Source organism: Choloepus didactylus, chromosome 18 (genome assembly GCF_015220235.1).
Source record: "Choloepus didactylus isolate mChoDid1 chromosome 18, mChoDid1.pri, whole genome shotgun sequence".
NCBI lineage: Eukaryota > Metazoa > Chordata > Mammalia > Pilosa > Megalonychidae > Choloepus > Choloepus didactylus.
Genome location: NC_051324.1, coordinates 52,289,742 through 52,306,809, shown reverse-complemented (window position 1 = coordinate 52,306,809; position 17,068 = coordinate 52,289,742). Strand labels below are relative to the sequence as shown.

Below are 17,068 nucleotides of genomic sequence, written 5' to 3'. Positions count from 1 at the left end.
CGCGTCAGCCAATGACAAGGCACAGTCGCCTTCCGCCTCCCCCGCCCCTTTACCCATAGCCGGGAACCACAGTTCTACCGGGTGCAAGAATCACGGACTACAACTCCCAGCGTTCCTTGCGGCGACGAAGGACTTCCCAGGGAGCCCCGCGGCCCCGGACTGGAAAAGGCAAAGCGGCAACATGGCGGCGTCTGGAGCTGGTGACCCTTTGGATACTAGAAATGGAAAGGCCCCCTTTGCTCAGCGCATCGATCCGACTCGGGAAAAACTGACTCCTGCGCAGCTGCAATTTATGCGGCAGGTGCAGCTAGCCCAGTGGCAGAAGACTCTGCCACAGCGCCGGACCCGGAACCTCGTGACCGGCCTGGGCATCGGGGCCCTGGTACTAGCTATTTGTATCCGACCAGACTGTAGGCTCTGGGAGAGCGGAGATGGGGGCCAGGGGAGGGGAGCAGAAGCATGTAAGAGGGCAGCGAAGAGCCTGAGCTGTTAAATCTTGGCCACTTGGACCGAACAACTCTGGCCCAAGCGTTTAATATTTGGGTAAAATGGGGTTCACATCTCATGTGTGGATCAAATGGTGTGTAATTACCATTTATAACGTGCTCTTTTAATATGACATTAATAGTAACGGAGTTGGGGTTAAGGCTCGGAAAGAACAGAGAGCAGTGGGCGGGAATCACTGATTTGGGAGAATGGGCGAGTAACAAGCGCAGATGGAGCAAGTCTAGGAAAAGGGAATGTACATATTCCAGGTGGTTTCCTGAGCCCACCTCCTCAGATGGTTACACCTTCTACTCCGTGTCCCAGGAGCGTTTCCTAGATGAGCTGGAGGACGAGGCCAAAGCTGCCCGAGCACGAGCCATGGCAAGGTCGGCAGGCCCCTGATCAGAATGGGCAATACCCACCTCCTGCCTGCTGGGGCCCCTTCACAAGATGGATGATGCCACATGGCCCTAGTAGAAAATAAAGCCTACTCACAGCACTGCTGGCCTTCTTACTAATCTTGGACGGAGATTGAGCCAAGAAGCCAGGAACTTACACATCTATTGGTCCTTTTAAGGGAACATTGCTCACCTCACACTCACTGTTTGCTATGAACTGAGCTCTTCTTGTAGTTTGTTTCCTTGTTTGAAGGGTGTGCAACCCTGGCTTTTCACTTGCTTTCTGACTTTGTGGTTTGCCCAGGGGTGTAACTGTTATGGGGGTGGGGGTGGCAGCTCTGGGCAGTGTTGGAGCCTGAGGTGGGAAAGATGAGGTCAACTTGAGAATAATAAACTGAGTCATATCTCCAGGAGCCAAGTGAGTGTGGTGAGACAGCACGGCACTTCATGCTGGAAAGCTCCACAGGTAGTAGTGCAGCAGTGGCATTGCCCCAGGGAGCTGTAAATGTTTAACTAGAATGACTTTTCCTGTGAGATCTTTCCACCTGATTTAAGGAAGAGATCATGGCGAGTCAATGGCCTGTTTGAGACTGAACCACATCTGCGGAGGGAGGAATGTCACCCTTCTGCCCTCCACTCTCAAGAACAACACACTTTAACTCCAACTTTTCTCTTTATTTACTTTTCCCACCCTTAGAGAGGTGGATGAAGGATGAGGGACAAGCAGTTTTCATTCTTCTAACTTCCACTGGGCCTTCCTGTGCAGGCCTGGTGGGGGGTGGGAGGGGGTCTGGAGGGGATCTTAGCTTGGTCAAGTGGATCACTGACCTTCCAATCTCATGACTTGCTGGCAGGCAGCCAAAAGCCTGGGCAGCTTACACCCCTGCCTCCCATTGTGAGAGGAGAGTCCTTTCTAAATCCTCCCATGCCTCACCCAAGACTTTTTCCCTAGCAACTAAGACATGGCAGATACAGATAAGAGTCCTAGTTTCCAGCATTTTTATTGGTTCCTGCTAAATCTGATATGGGAACACTCCTTCCCCTCTCCCCATTGGGAGTGGACCCTCTAGAAGCATCTGGGCTTGGGTGGTATTGCTTAGTGGTTGACCCTTTTTAGGGGAGGTGGTGGGAATGAGGATGGTAGGCTGCGGGACTTACACCTTCTACACACAGCAAACAGTTCCCACATGCTTGGCTCTTCCCTGTAATGGGGCCATACTTTCCATGCCCCCCGGCCTTCTACCCCCTCAGTGCTGGGGTCTTCCTTGCTGACTTGTGTTGGTCAGAAAAGCAGCAGGTTCTGAGAGCATAAACTCAATGATGGACCCTGGTGTTGGGGAGACACATAGCTTCTGTTCTGGGTTCACTGGAGGGAAAAGAAAAGGCACTGAAGAAATCTCCAGGGTGGGAGGAAGGTGAAGCTGCCACCAGTTACCATTCCCTGGGCATCCCTCCCTTGGGCCCACCCTCACCATCCTGCCAACATCCCCGGCGAATGTCACCCCCTTGCTTGCCCGCTGCTCCTGGGAGCCAGTGCTGCTGCCACTCAGAGAGTTCCTTCGCATGATGCCTGGGAGCAGGATGAGGGAGGGAGAGCACGGAGTGAGGGAAGCAGCCTCAGGGAGAGGGGAGCTTGTGCCCCCAAACCAAGGGGCAGATCCCCAGGGCCTGGAAGAAAGCCGGGTCAGTAGAGAAGGGGTCTTAGGGGAAAGGTGGGAGCTAGCCAGTTGCAGGCTCACCAGGGCCCAGGGGCTCAGAGCGCTGCAGGCTGTTGCGGCGGGAGGTCGGGAAACTGCCCTTGGAGACGCGGCGCTGGCGGCTGGACAGCATGGCAGCCGGGGCCACAATGCCCGGGGGGGGCTGCTTCCCGAGCCGGCTGTACAAGTCCTCAATTTCCTTTTTCTGTAGTGTCTGTAACGCCTCCACCTCTGACAAGTGCCTGAGGATGCATCAGGTGCATGTGAGGGCCAGCCACACATTCTGCTTTTCCAAGTCTGCCTCTTGCTCCTCCGTCCACCCCAGACTCACTTCTGCCGAAGACTCTGCAACTCAGCCCAGAACTCTTCGTCCTCCCCACTGCTCTCTGACTCCTCGCTGCTCAAACACAAACTACTGTAGGAGTAGTTCATCCACACGGGGCTAGGATGACTCAGAGATGGAGGGCTGACCCCCAGTTGGGGCTTCTTCCCATCACACCCTTCCTCCTCCTCAGCTCCAGCCCCCAGGCCTCCAGCTGCACGGTCACTCTCAGCCAGATCCTCCCTGTTCTCTGGCCCGCCTCCAGCACTATCCTCTGTGTCTGAGCTCTCTGAGGCCAGCTGAGGGGTTGGAGGCTTCAGAGAACTGGAGAGTGTTGGTGATGCTGGCTGCAGGGGAAGAGACTCAGCTGGTTCCTTGGATGAAGTCACTTGGAAACGCCCAACAAGCTGGGGCTTTCCCTCTGTAGAGAGACAAAGTGGAGGTGTGGAAGGACAACACTCAGTGGGGTGGAAATAATGGGCAGGAGAAGGTCAGAGGCCTCACCTTCAGAGATGGGTGCCAGTCTGGCTTCACCCAGGAATGGCCAAGCAGGATTTGAGGAGGCCTATAAAGTATGGGTCCATGAGGGGATGATCTAGAATGAGCCTTCCTAAGCATCCCCTTGGTTTACTACTCACCTCATTCTCCAGCTCAGCTGTGAGGGGTGAAGAACTCCCTGGGCCACAAGAGGCCAGGGGAGGAGGAGGGGATAGGCTAGGTAGGGGACCAGGAGGGGCTGAAGAAGACCGGGAAAGGAGCCCAGGTGAGGGGGACAGGAGGGACTGGGCCACAGTCATCACAGCCAGTGAGAAGGCACTAGCCAGAGAGAGAAGAGGGGCTGCCGTTGTGGAGGGGACGGGAGAAGAGGGACTTGGGGAAAAAGAAGGGAGATTAAGAGTGACCTGGGAACAACTGGGAGAGAATGTGGGGGGACAACTTAGGGGACAAGAACTTTGGGGAAACTGAGAAGATGGGATTGGAAAATGAGATGCACTGGAGGAGAATGGAAGTGGAGAACTGGGGGGTTGTGGAGGGGGAATTGAGGAGACCTGGGAAGAAATGGGGAAGAATGGGGAGGGGCTGGAATAACATGGTGGGGAAGTGATGGGGAAGATGGGACCTGGGGAAAGGGAGGTTCCAGGGGAAAATGGGTTTCCAGGAGACAAGGGGGTTCCAGGAGAAAATGGGGAGGTGGAGAAGGCTGTCCAGCTCCTCTGCTCCAGGGAGGTGCTGCTCTGGGGCTCTGTTGGGGAGGAGGGCATGTTGAGGTTCCAGTCTCCCATTCCCTATACCCTTCCCAGGCAAACCCAGGAGCAAACCCAAGGCCTGGGGTGAGCAGGGGCAGAACCCAGTACCTACCACTGGAAGGGCCTGGGAGAGGGTCTGGGAGGGCAGGCAATGGCACTGGCTCCTCCTGAGGGAGAAAAAGGGGCCCACAGTCACAGTAGGAAGGAGCTGAGATTTGGATAGGAGGTTTAGGGGTTTTAGGCTAGGACCCATGAACCTCTAGAAGTCCATGGATGAGTTTCAGGGGATTCAAGAGTATGTTTGCCAAAGGAGGCATGAAGTCTGCAACTTGCTCTCAAGTGCTTCAGAAATAAATAACATGTATACATACATATAGAGAGGGTGAGAATAAGAGAGAGTGATAAAGCTAATGCAGCAAAATAGTAACATTTGGTCAAGCTGGGAAAGGGTATCTGGGAGTTCTTTGTACAATTCTTGCAACTTTTCTGTAATTTTGAAATTTTTTCAAAATCAAGAGCTTCATGAAAGCATGCATTGAACGCATTTTTCTAGAACGAGAGCCCATGGCTTTCGTCAGATTGTCAAAGGGAGTCTATGATCCAATAAAGCTTAAGAACTACAGTTTTAAGGACTCAGAGATGAGGAAGATTTAGAATCCAAGGGGACTGTAGTGGGCAGAACCTTGGAGCAGAGAGTCTCTTCCCCCTGGAGGGTGCCCAGAGGGGTCTGACCTGGGGGGCCAGAGTGTCTTCAGCAGCCTCCACAGAGCCAGTATCTCTCCTCAACAGGGTCTCCACTCGCTGGATAATCTCCCGAATCCGGCTCAGGAAACCATCTCGTTCCGAGGGCAGAATGAACTCATTATATACCTGGTGAGGGTCAGTAGGATGAGGAATAGGGGCTCAGTTACCCCACTTGTCCCTCTTTCCCTGCCCTTGATCTTTAAAAACAAACCTTTCACACCACTGCTTCTGCCAACCACCATCCTACAAATGGTGAGTAAGTACCTGCTGCTAGGCAAGGTGCGGTGTACAGCAAAACACAGCTTAGAGGAAAGGCGTTAACATTCCTAGGATGCATATACCAGATACTTTACACACATTATCACAGTTTCCACCACCACCAACCTTCTGGGGTCAGTATTAACACTCCCAATGCTCAAAGAAGTTAAATTCGGTCTGCCCAGGGTCACAGGATTTGAACCCAGGTCTTTCTAAAACCAGAGCCCGAGTTCTTTCCATTATACCATGGTTGCCTCTCATGCTTTTGAACTCAATTGCTGCTTTCATAGGCTTATAAAGCATACAACATGGGCCCACATACACCTTACCCCCACACACAGACAGTTAAGTAAAAATAAGGCAGTAAATGGCAAATGTCACAGTCAATTTAACAAACACTTATTTAGCACCTACTATTGCCAGGCATCAGGCTAGGTATTGTGGGGAATACATGCTTCCCTTAGCATGAAGCAACGTCCTAGCCCTGAAGGAATCCAGTGGAAGAGACAAATAGATAACTCAATATATTTCAAGTCAACCCATGATAACTAGGGCACTTATAAGTGAGGTATGGATAAAAATGCTATCCCAAAGAGGGAGCCGGTCACACCAACCCAGGAGGATGGAGGAAAGCCGGGACAGCCTCACAGGAGAAGTCTTTGGAGCTGAGCCTAGAAGGATGGGAAATAAAAGCAACCCTTTATTGAGGACCCATCAGGTGTGGACACCTCATACATTATCTTATTTAATCCTCAGAACATCTTTACAAATAAGTATTATCATCCACATTTCACTGACGAGCAACTGAGGTTCCGAGAGGTTAAGAAACTTGCCTGAGTTCACCAAGATAGGAAATAACAGAGCTGAAATTTGAACTCAAGTCTTACACCAAAGTCCATCCCTTCCTCTAGTCCACACTGTTCATCAAAAAGGCCACAAGGGCAGTGCGAGCAATGGCTATGAGGTATGAAAGGGCAGAGCACATTCACAAAATAGGACTCAACTCTAGCCACAATTGCTATGAATTTTAAAGGCCATGCTCTGCAGTTTGGACCTTACTCTGTAGACACATGTAGATTTGGGGGGAAAAAACAAGATCAGCTCTAAGTCTCAGGAGAACTCTGTCGCAGAAGAGAGGAGGGTGGACGGGTAGAGAAAAGAGGGCAAGACCCTCAGTCCAGGGAGCAGGGTTACTTTGGCTGGGTGGCATCTGCATGGGCTTGAAAGCCCAGTAGAGAAGCCTCTCAGGGTGAGATCCCTGAGCAGATGGAAGCAGAGGCCGGAAGGCTCCCTCCAGCCTCTTCAGAGGGTCATTAGGAAACCAGTGTGGTTGGAGGGAAGACTCTGGAAGGATCAAGAGGCTTGAGGGAAGGTGATAAGCCTCGTGTGCCAAGTAATACTTTGTCACTGTCCGCACACAAGGTAAATGACATAACATGATGGATGAAAAGCTTTAGAGAGAGTTTCTGAGGTCTGACATCTCCACCATTTCCTTCCCTCCTCTAAGTCAGAGGCTGGATCCACCTCTCCATTCCACTGAAACTAGTCTCATACAAAGACCTTCCTCTAACAAAAGCCAGGGTGGCCTTGCCTCAGGCTTCACCCTATGCCACCTCCATGAAACTCTCTCCTCATTCAGCTTTTTTTTTTTTTTTTAATTCAAACCAACACTGCTTTATTGTCGTAAGAACCTGCCTAGTGGGTGGAGGACTCCTCTGAATGGGTGTCTGGGATCCGAGACAGAGAGATGGGTCAGGGAAGTGAGAACAGCTTGGGAGACCACTGGTCTGGGGAGCCAGCAGCAGGTGTGGCTTATCTACAGGAGGGTGAGCAGCTCAGGCCCACTGAGCCAGGTGGTGGGGCAGCCAGGGGATGGGGTGGGGAGGACCCAGGGAGACATGGTAGGGAGTGGGAGCAGCAGCTGCAGGGAGCCCACCACCTGCTGGGGGGCCTCGAGCAGGTACAGAGGAATCTGGTGCCCTCAGGGCAGCAGAGAGGCCAAAAAAAGATATCTTCCCAGCACATCACTGGGAACCCCGCATCCCTGGGCATCTGCTCTCCATTCTGATACCCTGCTGAGGGGGCTAGGGGCCTGTAGCCTCTGCCCAGTGCTGCCTCATACAGCAGCCATACAAAGTCCGACCTGAGAAGGAGGTACCTAACCCACAACTGTCCCCTGACACCAGCCAAGGTCTTACTTCAGCCTCATAGTTGGGGTCCCAGGATGCTAGCAGGGGGCCACCTCCCAGGCCACCTGGAAGGAAAGGGGAACTGGGGTTCCTGAACTGCTCAGGAGCCAGGCCTGGGGCACTGTCAGGTTGCAGCTGCTCCCTTGAGCTCCATGAAGGACTTAAGGACTGGGGCTGAGGGCTGATCTGAGGGGCGTGACCCTGGCTCCCCGGGGGCTTCCTCCCCAGAGTTCCAGGCCTTGCCTTGGTCATTGCCTCCTCCAGCTCCTTCTCCTCTCCCAAGTCCCAGTGCGGAGGCGCCTGGGTCAACATGCCCTGCCTGGCCCTGTGCCTTGCCTGTCTTCCCCCTCCCCGGCCCCCTCTCGGATTCCAGCCCGGGTGCTGCCCAGCTCTCTCTGCAAACCCAAGGGTGCCTGTGCCCCTCCCTCCTTCAGTTTTATTAACATCTTCCTGGGCTCTTCCTACCTCTTTGGCTCTACCACTATGTCCTTAGATGACCACTCGGAAACTAGAGGCATCCACTGAGACATACTATCAGGCCCTCTATGCTTCTGGCTTTGTCAGTCCACCTCCTTCATTTTCAACTTTGTATTGACATCCTAAATCCACCTCTCAAGCCCTGCCTGATCCAGCTCCTGAACCTATGAAGAATCTTGACTATTCTTCCATCCACTCAAACTTATCATGATCCCTAAAAACCCCTACTTTCAGTTCCAACTTCCTCTCTCCTTTGGTGACCTGCTCCCATTAGCCCAGTCCCTCCAAACCACAAGTTGCCCTTGACCTCCCCTTTCCATAACCCCCATCATATCAACTCAGCAAATATTTATTGAGAACCTGCTATGTGCATTGTACTATATCAATAGGTTGTTGGATTATGAGTGAGTCATTTTCCTGAAACAGGTCTCAGATTCACCTCTTCTCCTCTTTTCCTCCATTCTCTCTTTTCTCCATATCTGGCTTCTTGTGTCCATCTCCCATATGGATTCCCAACCCTCTTTCCCCTAAAACCTTTTCTCACCATGTTACATTCTGCCTAATTCTTAAGACCTTCTCTAATCTGGGCCCACTCTACCTGCCCAGCCTTGTTTCCCACGATTCTCCTACAGGAACCCTTCCTTTTAATGTTGGTCTCCTCCTGAAGCCCTCCCAGCCCCACATCCAAGACCCGACTTCCATGCCTTAGCTTATGTTGGACCTCCAGCTAGATATGCCCTCTCCACTCTCACTGCCTTTCTTAGCCATCTGTGGAGAACTTGCATGAGTCACACTTCTTCCCCCTGCTACCCCAGCCCATCCTTTTCTTAAAACTTCAGAATTGCATATCTAGCATGACTTCAATTGTAGCACTTGTGTGTATACCCTGTCTGTTAGTCTTGAATTGCTCCAGCTGGGGAATCAAACCTCCCTGGATAAACAGAAATCTCCCCCAAGAGTGTCAACCAGTGCTTTTATAAAAAAAAAAAAAATACCCTTGCTGTATGGCTTGAGGGGTTTTAGCACAAGGGGACTTCAGGAGAGAGACTCTTGCCCCAGACCCAAACACTCTGTCCTCATCTCTCTGCTCCCTCACCATGGCAGCTGCGATCTCCTCTGGGCTGTCCCCATCCAGATCAAATCGGAAGGTCACCATCTTGCTGTTGTGTGTCTGTAGCTGGCATTCAACCACTCTGTCATTCTGGTCTGAGACCTTCAGATTCAAAGTCAGCAGAGGGGAGGAGTCAAGCCTTCTGTCCTTGTCCCATGTACAGACCCCACTGCAGCCAAGTGACAGTGGCCAGATTGGGATTGGAGAAAAGCAGACTCCACTCCCAAAGTCTGAGATCAGAAACTGCTGGGTGCCTCTTGGTACCCACATCATCCATTGCTACTCCCTTTTACTGGTTGACCTCCACCATCCCACTGACAGTTCCTCTTGGACCTTATAGGCTATTCTCCATCTCCTGTGTTCCTTCCTTACGCTAGTGACCCGCAGCCTGGATCGGGGTCTGCGCCGGAGATTTCTCCCTGGGGGTCTCCTCATTCGTCCCATCCCTTCTCCCACATCGCTAAGGCCTGATGCTGCATCTGAGGCATAGCTGGAAAAGGAAAAGGAGATAGAAGGAGTGTCAGAGCAGACAGTGGGTCCCCAGTACTCCATCTATCTCACCCTAGGACCCCAACTCACACCAGAACATACCTTTCACCTGGGGAAAAGTCACTGCCAGGGCCAGAACGTGGAATGGATAGAGCAAAAGCCTGAAATAGGACAAAGGTTCATGGAGTCAGGGGAAAATAATTGTTGGGATCCAGGGAGATGATGGCAAGGATGCTGGGGTACTAGGGAGGTGGAACTGTGGAAGATAAGGACAAGAGTGATGGATTTCCAGGGACATGGGGCCAGTTCATGGGGTTGGGCTTCACAAGGAGGGAGCTAGGTCATAGGCTTGGAATGGCTGGGATCCCCCCATGTGACCTCTCTCACCGAGGGCAGGCGGAGATGGGACTCAGCGGGGCTGGATGGCACCCCTCTAGGGGGCTGAAGGGCAGGGTCTGAGGCATCCAGGAAGCCGGAGGAGCTGAGGTAGCCATCAGTCTCGCAATCCGCTGGTTGGGGAGGGAGGGGATCAGAAAAGGGGAAATAAAGAGGAGCCATGGCAGGGGAGGGGAGCTGCCTGAGCAAGGAGGGACTGGGGCTATGGAAGTGTTCTTTCCCAGAGGGAGATTCATGACTAGAGGCTGAAGGCAAGGTGAGTGACAGTGCTGCTGGGATGAACTTCTGGGTGGGGGGCAAAGGTCAAGGGTTCTGGGACTCAGGTCCCAAGGTCAGGTGTGACTTACAGGTGGTAGATGAGTAGCTGGCATGGCGGAAGAGGAAGGGCTGGTGCTGGTCTGCCTCTGGCTCCTCAGGCTCAGGGGGGAAGGCACTGGGGGGGCCAGGAGCCATGGGGGCAGCTGCTGGCGGGGGTCCAGGTGGGGGTGGGAGGGCCACCAACTCCCGAGCTTTGCGCAACTTCTCTCGCTTTCGCTGGATGGCAGCTACCCTCTCACGTACCGCACGGGCCACTGGCTGGTAATCAGCTTCACAGACCAAGCCCAGAGCCACCTGGAGTTAGGGGGGTGAGAAGCACAGATTTGGGACCCCTCTCAAAGATCAGGGCACCTCCTTAGGGGGCAGGGAGCCTCCAGGGTAGGGGAGGAAGGGAACCAACATTTACTGATGATCCACTGTGTCTGTTACCTGGCAACTTCTTACATTATCATTATCATTAAACCTTCCTAATAACCTTCTGAGACAGGTTTTATCAGTCCCATTTTAGAAATAATTAAAGTAAGTGACCTGTTCATGGTTATACGGTAGGTCCTGGTTCTCAATGGGGGTGGAGGAATTGGGTGGTGGTGGGGATTTTGTACCCCTAAGGGACATGTGGCAATGTTGGGAGACATTTTTTGTTGTCACAACTGTGAGGAGGGGCTACTGGCATCTGGTGAGTAGAGGCCAGGGATTTTGCTTAACATCCTATACTGCACAAAACAGTCCCGAAAACAAAGAATTACTGGGTCTAAAATGTCCATTGTGCCAAGGTCAAGAGTCCTTGCAGTAGGTACTGGATCAGGATTTGATCTGAGGTCTGGTTTGATCTGGGCTACGGAGATCTGTTCTTATGCCACGTTTCAAGCACATTCTCAGGTTCCTGACCCACCACAGATGCTCTCCATCCTTTCAACAGCCATTTCTCTACAGAGAATTCCATGCTCCTCCTTTTCCTAGACCAGCACCCAAGATTTCCCCCAGCCCCATCCTCTGCCTCCCATAGATGCCTCTGCCTGTCTGCCATCATTTATTTGCCACCTCCTTATTCATTTCAGACAAACTTTATGGAGCATGTAAAGGAGATGGAGCAGGGTGCTCTGAATTTAAATCCAGCTCTGCTGCTTACTTGCTGTGGGACCTTGGACAAGATATTTAATCTTTCTGAGCATTGTTTCTTCATCAATAAATTGGGATAAAATTACCCTCCGTGCAGGGTTGGTAAGAGCAATCAAATACATGTACAAATGCTTTAAGCCATGTAGGATGTGGGTTATTAACACACTTTTAGGAGAAGCCAAGCACTGCCAAGGATAGAAAAATCAATAAAACACAGTCTCTGCCTTCAAAAACTTTATGGTATAGTGGAGAAGAAAGACAAGACTGTATCCAGATATAAAACAGGACCAACTGTGGTGGGTGCTGTAATGGAAGACCTGCTGAAGTGGAAAGAAGCATTTCATTTTGACTCTGTAGAGGAAAGCTTCCTGAAATTGGTGGTTCTGGGCATGGAGAAGGAAAGAGAAAAGGAATGAGAGAGGAAAAGAAAAAACAAACAAACAAACTTAAAAGTAATAGACAGACAAATAGAGGGAAGAGCATTCCAGGAAAATGGGTCAGCAGGAGCAAAAGCAAGGAGGCTGGAGGGCCCGGGGTTTGTTCTGGGAAAGGAAATCGTCCACCTGTTGAGAACACTGGGTGTGGGTGTGGGTGTGGGTGGTGTAGGGAGAGAGAAGCAAGCAAGGAGAGCACCGCAGGGGACGTGGACAGAACAGTTGGGCCCCCCTCCCATCACCCCAGCGGCCTAGCCCTGTCACACTGGCCCCTGAGGTGGGGCCCACATGCCCCACCCTTCACACATCCAGCTCCAGCACAGGCCGTGTCCTCCTCTCACCATCTCCTGCGCCACCTCCTCTGCTGCGTCCCGGCCCAGCTGGAACAGGAACTCGATGGCCTGGTTGTCCCGCGGCCGCCCTCCACGCCGGGCGTCCTCCATGCGCAGCCAGAGCTTGAGGCCCTGTTTCTCGCCGTCGTCCTCCTCCGCCAGCTCCACGTGCACGCCTCGCTCCTCACGGAAGAAGGCGTGAGCCAGGAGATCCTGGATGGTGAACCTGGAGGCGGCGGCGCGGTGAGCCGAGCCCCTCTGCCCAGCCCAGGAGAGGCCGCAGCCCGCACCTGCATCCCCAGCTCGCCCCCTCGCCCCCCCTGCTCACCTCTCGTTCCTATCCGTGCGAATGCAGCCTTCAATGATCTCCTTCACCTCCGGCATCTTCACCTTGTAGAAGCTGTTGGGCTTTGTGCCCTGGGAAGGGGGGCTGCATGAGGCCTTCGGTCCTCTGTGCCCCACTTCTCTGTTTCGCGCACACACGCACACACACACGCACACGGACACACACCGCCCGAGGCAGCAGCGCGTGCAGTGGCAAAAGCACGGCGACTGCTATTAGGAAATTTGATTTCTAATCCCAGTCTCCCCACGTATTGGCAGTGTGACCTTGAACAGGTCTCCCACGGAGCCTGTTTCCTCGTTTACGAAAACGCAAGGCATAGCATTTGCCCTGTTCGCCTCGCGGGGCCGCTGGAAAGATCTGCCGAGAGACTGGGTGTGAAATCGTTTGTAAACACTGGGGATCGCTACACATATTCTTCTAAATAGCACAGAAGAGGGTGTGTGTGCATCCAGTATCCTTCCGTGTTCAGCAGGGGCATCTTCGTGCCAAGCCTGTTTTCGCTAAGGGAAAGGGCATTGACCGCGGGCTGGTGAGGCCAGGAAAATGGGAGAGGGGCTGGGATTCCCTCTCATCTCCCGCCCCCTCTCACCGAAGTGACCTTGCGGTAGATTTGCGCGGCATTCTGGCACTCGGAGTACGGGTACTCCGAGGTAGCCATCTCCAGCATACACATGCCAAAGGCATACACGTCCACGGCTTCATCATACTTTTCCTCGTACATCTCGGGGGCCATGAACTCCGGGGTCCCTGTAAGGTTCACAAGCAGGGATCAGGCAGCAGAGCCTGCCTTATGTCCTTGTCCCTCCACTTGGGCCCACCGTAGGCTAACATCCCGGGGCACAACCCCGTGAGTTCTGGAGCCAAGTGGCCGACCCTCCCCCACAGTGTGTGTTGGGGCGCGGGAGAGTGCTACAGGTCTCCCCAGCCTTCCCACGGTCCCCTAACTTCTCGGATCTGGAAGGACCCTGCAAGGGGTTGGGGGTCACCCCCCAGGCGCTCTTCTGGCGGGGGGGATGTAGGAATGGTGCGGGCTCTCCCCCCGGGACCCACCGATCACGCTCTTGGCGAACGAAGCGCGTTTCAGCGTGGCCAGGCCCAGGTCCCCGATCTTGACGGAGCCAGTAGGGCCCGTGATAAAGACATTGTCGCACTTGAGATCCCGGTGCAGGATGGGGGGCACCCGGGTGTGTAGGAAATGAAGCCCCCGCAGGATTTGGCGGCTCCAGCGCTGAAGGACTCGCGGCTTCATCTCGCGGAACCGCCTCAGGTACCTGGGGGGGTGGGGACGTATAGCCAAGGTAGCGACAGGAACTCGTATGCCAGGAGAGTACCCTCACAGGGGATCCCCCCCACCGCCCCACCGGCGCCGTCGCCTCCATGTCTCCTGCAAGCACTCCCCTAGCCTAGGTCCGCGCCGAACTCCAAGGACAACCTGAGTCGGGAGGTGGGGTGGAGAGCACAGGGTTACCAAGCGGGCGGGGCGCTAAGTTCGCAGATAGGGCCTTGGCCAAGGTGCCGTAGGAGGACGGAAAGATGACTAAATGTGCCCAGCGCGGGGGAGGACTTCACAGAGGAAATAAATTTTCTGTTGCTTCTTGAAGGATGAGTTGGAGTTCAAGGGTGAAGGGGGAAGGATGGAGACTTCCCAGGCAGACAGGACACCCTGTTCAAAGGCACGGAGACAGCGAGTGACAGGACCAGGTGGGAGGAGGTGCTGGGAATTCAGTTTGTCTGGAACTTGGGCTGAAGGTGAGGCTGAATCTTAGGGACTTTGTGAGTTGGTTAATGAGTGAGGACTTTATCCCAAGAGGCCTGGGCAGCCCTTGAAGGGGTTTTAAGGAAGGGAATGATGAGATCAGATTTGTTATTGCAAAAGATTCCACGGGCTATAGGAAGACAGGATCCTGGCTTGGAGGGAGGCGTGGCATGGGGAAGCCCTTTTAAGGGGCAAATGTAGGGCTCCAGGCCAGTGAGGTAGGGGATGGAGGAGACAGTGAAAGTGAGTAAGATGACTGTCAGGAGGCACCTGGAGACAGACTGATGGGTGCTGGATGGGAGAGAGGTTATGCCTAGCTGTGGAGGGAAAAGAGGAATCTGTGGAGACACCCAAGTTTTGGGCTGGTGTGCTGGGTGGACATTGCCATTCATTGAAGCAGGGACACAGGATGGGTGGTGGGAGACGATGGGTCTGGATTTGGGATCTGGGCATGCAGAGTTTGAGGAGCCTGAGAAAAGCTCTGGAAGTACTGGGGAACATCCCAGCCCTCCTCCCCTGTCCCCTCCAGGTGCAGAGCTCACGTCTTGAGCGTGCCTGAGGTCATGAGTTCGGTAACCAGCACGATGCAAACCTGACCCCTCAGCACCGACTTCCATGAGTCATAGAAACGAACGATGTTGGGGTGCTGCAGTCCCTTGAGCATCTCAACCTCCTCGGAGAAGCGCTGCCGCTCAGTCCGAGATAGTTTCCGAGTCTGTGGGATGGAGGAGGGGGTCATGTCAGGCCCAGGAGATAGGGATGGGGGCACATGGGATGAGGCTGGCCCCTCAGGCTGCTCCAAGGATGCGCCCATCCTGGGCCATGGGACTGCCCCTTAGACCTCCCACTGGACACAAGTGCCTTTATGAAACCTGGTGGGAGAGCCTAGTGCTCAATAGTGCCATTGTGGCTGTCTGGGCTGGCCGTGGGATGGGAGGGGCACCCTGGGGCTGGCAGCGGGCAGGCAGCAGGCAGGCAGCGGGCAGGCAGTGGGCAGGGAATTGGGGCCGGGAAGGGGGTTGGCCCGTAAACTGGGAACTGCTAGATTCAGGCAGGAGGCGGGAGGGCTGCAGAGGGAGGTTCAGAAAAGAGAAAGGATCCAGGACCAGCTGCCAGGAGACCGCCCCACCAATGGCTATCCTGCCCTGTCTCAACGCCCCCTCCCGCCCCTTTCCCCCCCACCCTGAATTTGGCCGTCTGTTCTTGCCTGGCTTCGAGCCTGGGGCGCGGCACTGGCAGGAGCAAGGGGTGAGCCCCATGCCAGGGCTGGAGGGGAGGGACCCTTCACATGAACTCCATCTCCCAATCTGAAGGTGAAGTTGTGGGCCGAGTTGACCAGGTTCTCCCCACCCATAGGCAGAATGGGAGACATGGGTGGAAGGTCCTGTGGACCAACATCCCCTGGGAATGGAGACCTTTGGGTCTGGGATGGGAGAGCCCAGGTAGGCAGTGGGTTGAGGAGCAGGACTAGACTCAGGCCAGGGCTGGAGCACCCTGACTGTCCTGCATCATCTGCCTGCCACCCTTGGGCTGGGGAGATGTTCCAGAGTCTGATTGCTCCAGAAGGAGTCTGGGAGGGGAGGCTCCATTCTGCCAAAAGTCTCTAAATCTTGTGGAGGTGGAGAGGACCCTACCCCAGCTCCTGGCCTCCCCTCCCCCAGCCTTTTGAGATGCAAAAGGGGAGGGGAGGAGGACCAAGATCACACTAAGGGTCTCAGGACTTAGGGAAAAGGGAGGAGAAAGATAACGGGTACTTGTAGCAGGAAATTGGTGGGGCCAGTCCCCCCAGATTCCAAGTGGTCCCACCAACCAATTTCCATCCCTTTTCTTCCACCTCTAAAGGTTGGGTATGGAGACTTTTAAGTTGACAATATCCACTTCCATGGAGGAGCCACCATACACTACCTGCCTCAGTTTCTCCTACTGCAGCCCAGAGTCAGCGAGATCCATTTGTCATAAAAGCAAGAGGAGTGGGGTATCTAGACATCTGACTGGGAAAACATGCCCCTCCCTTGCTACAGTCTCCAGGTCTCCCATCCCAAGACCCCCAAAGGGACTCATCCCGAGGTGCCACCGAGGACCCAGCCACACCTGTAGCTCACACCAGGCCACCTCCACCGTGGTGTCCGTGTCTAGCCCTCGATACACCGTCTTGAAAGAGCCGCGTCCAATTTCGATGTCAAACTTGAGATATCGGCCGTCCGGGGACGTCGCCACAGCCTGGGTCTCCGTGTCCTCTTTCTCCTCCTGCTCCCGCCGCCGCTCCCGGGCCGCGGCTTCGGGGACCCTCGACGGCTGCCCGGACCCCGGGTTTCCTGTGAAGCCCGCGAGCTCGGGACTCGCGGAGTCTACAGCCTTCACCGGGACTCCCTCGGTCCACGTGCCCTCGGGGGGCTCTTCCGAGCTGGGCGGTGGACTTCTTGCGGGGCCGGGACCAGCGGAGTCTGGCGGATCGGGGGATTCCAGAACCGGTGAGGCTGGCTGGGACCGAGAACTCAGCAGTCCCAAGTCGACTGAGCTGCGGCGGCTGAGACGGGAAGAGCGCGACCGCGTCTCAGCCTTGCCGGAGAAGCGACGCGCCCGACGAGGGGGCCCGAGGCGGGACGGCCCCGCGGCGGCGAGAGGCGGCGGGGGCAGCAGGACCAGGTCGGCCTCGGTCTGGGACATCGGGACTGCGGTCTCCGGGGCTGGGGGTGCCAGCATGGGGAAGGGCCGGGCGCCGCAGGGCGGTAAGCCGGGCGGCTGAAGAAGAGGCGGCCTGACAGGCGAACTGGCTCGGTGCGCAGCGCTGGAGCTGAGCAGCTGAAGCCCCAGCCCCGGTCTCGCCTCCCTGCAACCCCGCCCCCGGCCCCGCCTCGTGGCCCGCCCCCACTCTTACCCCCCTGGGCCGCCCCCTCGGAGCCTCCTGCTCTCCCTACAGGGGTTGCAGGAGGGCGGTGCGAATTCCGC

The 17,068-nt window shown here is 54.9% G+C and overlaps 2 protein-coding genes and 1 pseudogene across 6 annotated transcripts; 1 reads left to right on the top strand and 2 right to left on the bottom strand.

Annotated features, from left to right (window-relative positions):
- Positions 1–128: 128 nt before the first annotated feature.
- LOC119514173 (cytochrome c oxidase assembly factor 3 homolog, mitochondrial) lies at positions 129–1,297 on the top strand. 2 transcript variants are annotated; one of them, XM_037809815.1, is made up of 2 exons: positions 129–382; positions 811–1,297. In XM_037809815.1, the coding sequence occupies exons 1-2, from the start codon at positions 182–184 to the stop codon at positions 886–888; spliced, it is 279 nt and encodes a 92-aa protein (XP_037665743.1). In that variant the 5' UTR covers positions 129–181; the 3' UTR covers positions 889–1,297. The 2 variants fall into 2 exon arrangements, with proteins under 2 accessions (XP_037665743.1, XP_037665742.1); XM_037809814.1 differs by having other exon boundaries at positions 137–395; positions 782–1,297.
- Positions 1,298–1,538: 241 nt separating this feature from the next.
- On the bottom strand, positions 1,539–16,934 carry WNK4 (WNK lysine deficient protein kinase 4). 4 transcript variants are annotated; one of them, XM_037809769.1, is made up of 19 exons: positions 16,211–16,934; positions 14,662–14,834; positions 13,414–13,634; positions 12,953–13,110; positions 12,346–12,434; positions 12,027–12,243; positions 10,162–10,426; positions 9,806–9,927; positions 9,521–9,579; positions 9,302–9,419; positions 8,915–9,031; positions 4,883–5,020; positions 4,263–4,317; positions 3,542–4,146; positions 3,408–3,468; positions 2,913–3,324; positions 2,624–2,823; positions 2,357–2,454; positions 2,109–2,250 (listed from the first exon to the last, which is right to left on the bottom strand). In XM_037809769.1, exons 1-19 carry the CDS (start codon positions 16,820–16,822, stop codon positions 2,248–2,250), a joined length of 3,723 nt encoding a protein of 1,240 aa, XP_037665697.1. In that variant the 5' UTR covers positions 16,823–16,934; the 3' UTR covers positions 2,109–2,247. The 4 variants fall into 4 exon arrangements, with proteins under 4 accessions (XP_037665696.1, XP_037665699.1, XP_037665697.1 ...); XM_037809770.1 differs by having other exon boundaries at positions 2,116–2,250; positions 2,399–2,454; XM_037809768.1 differs by having other exon boundaries at positions 1,539–2,454.
- On the bottom strand, positions 5,035–7,771 carry LOC119514175 (annotated as a pseudogene).
- Positions 16,935–17,068: the final 134 nt, after the last annotated feature.

What these genes read in the sequence shown, in the direction of transcription:
- WNK4 (XM_037809768.1), bottom strand. Translation starts at nt 16,822, where the DNA reads ATGCTGGCACCCCCAGCCCCGGAGACCGCAGTCCCGATGTCCCAGACC. An exon ending in CCCATCTCCGCCTGCCCTCG is followed by an intron (nt 9,580 to 9,805) that starts GTGAGAGAGGTC and finishes GTCCTATTTCAG; the next exon opens with GCTTTTGCTCTATCCATTCC. An exon ending in AGGAGATCGCAGCTGCCATG is followed by an intron (nt 5,021 to 8,914) that starts GTGAGGGAGCAG and finishes GACCCTCACCAG; the next exon opens with GTATATAATGAGTTCATTCT.
- LOC119514173 (XM_037809814.1), top strand. Translation starts at nt 182, where the DNA reads ATGGCGGCGTCTGGAGCTGGTGACCCTTTGGATACTAGAAATGGAAAG. An exon ending in GGCCCTGGTACTAGCTATTT is followed by an intron (nt 396 to 781) that starts GTATCCGACCAG and finishes CCACCTCCTCAG; the next exon opens with ATGGTTACACCTTCTACTCC.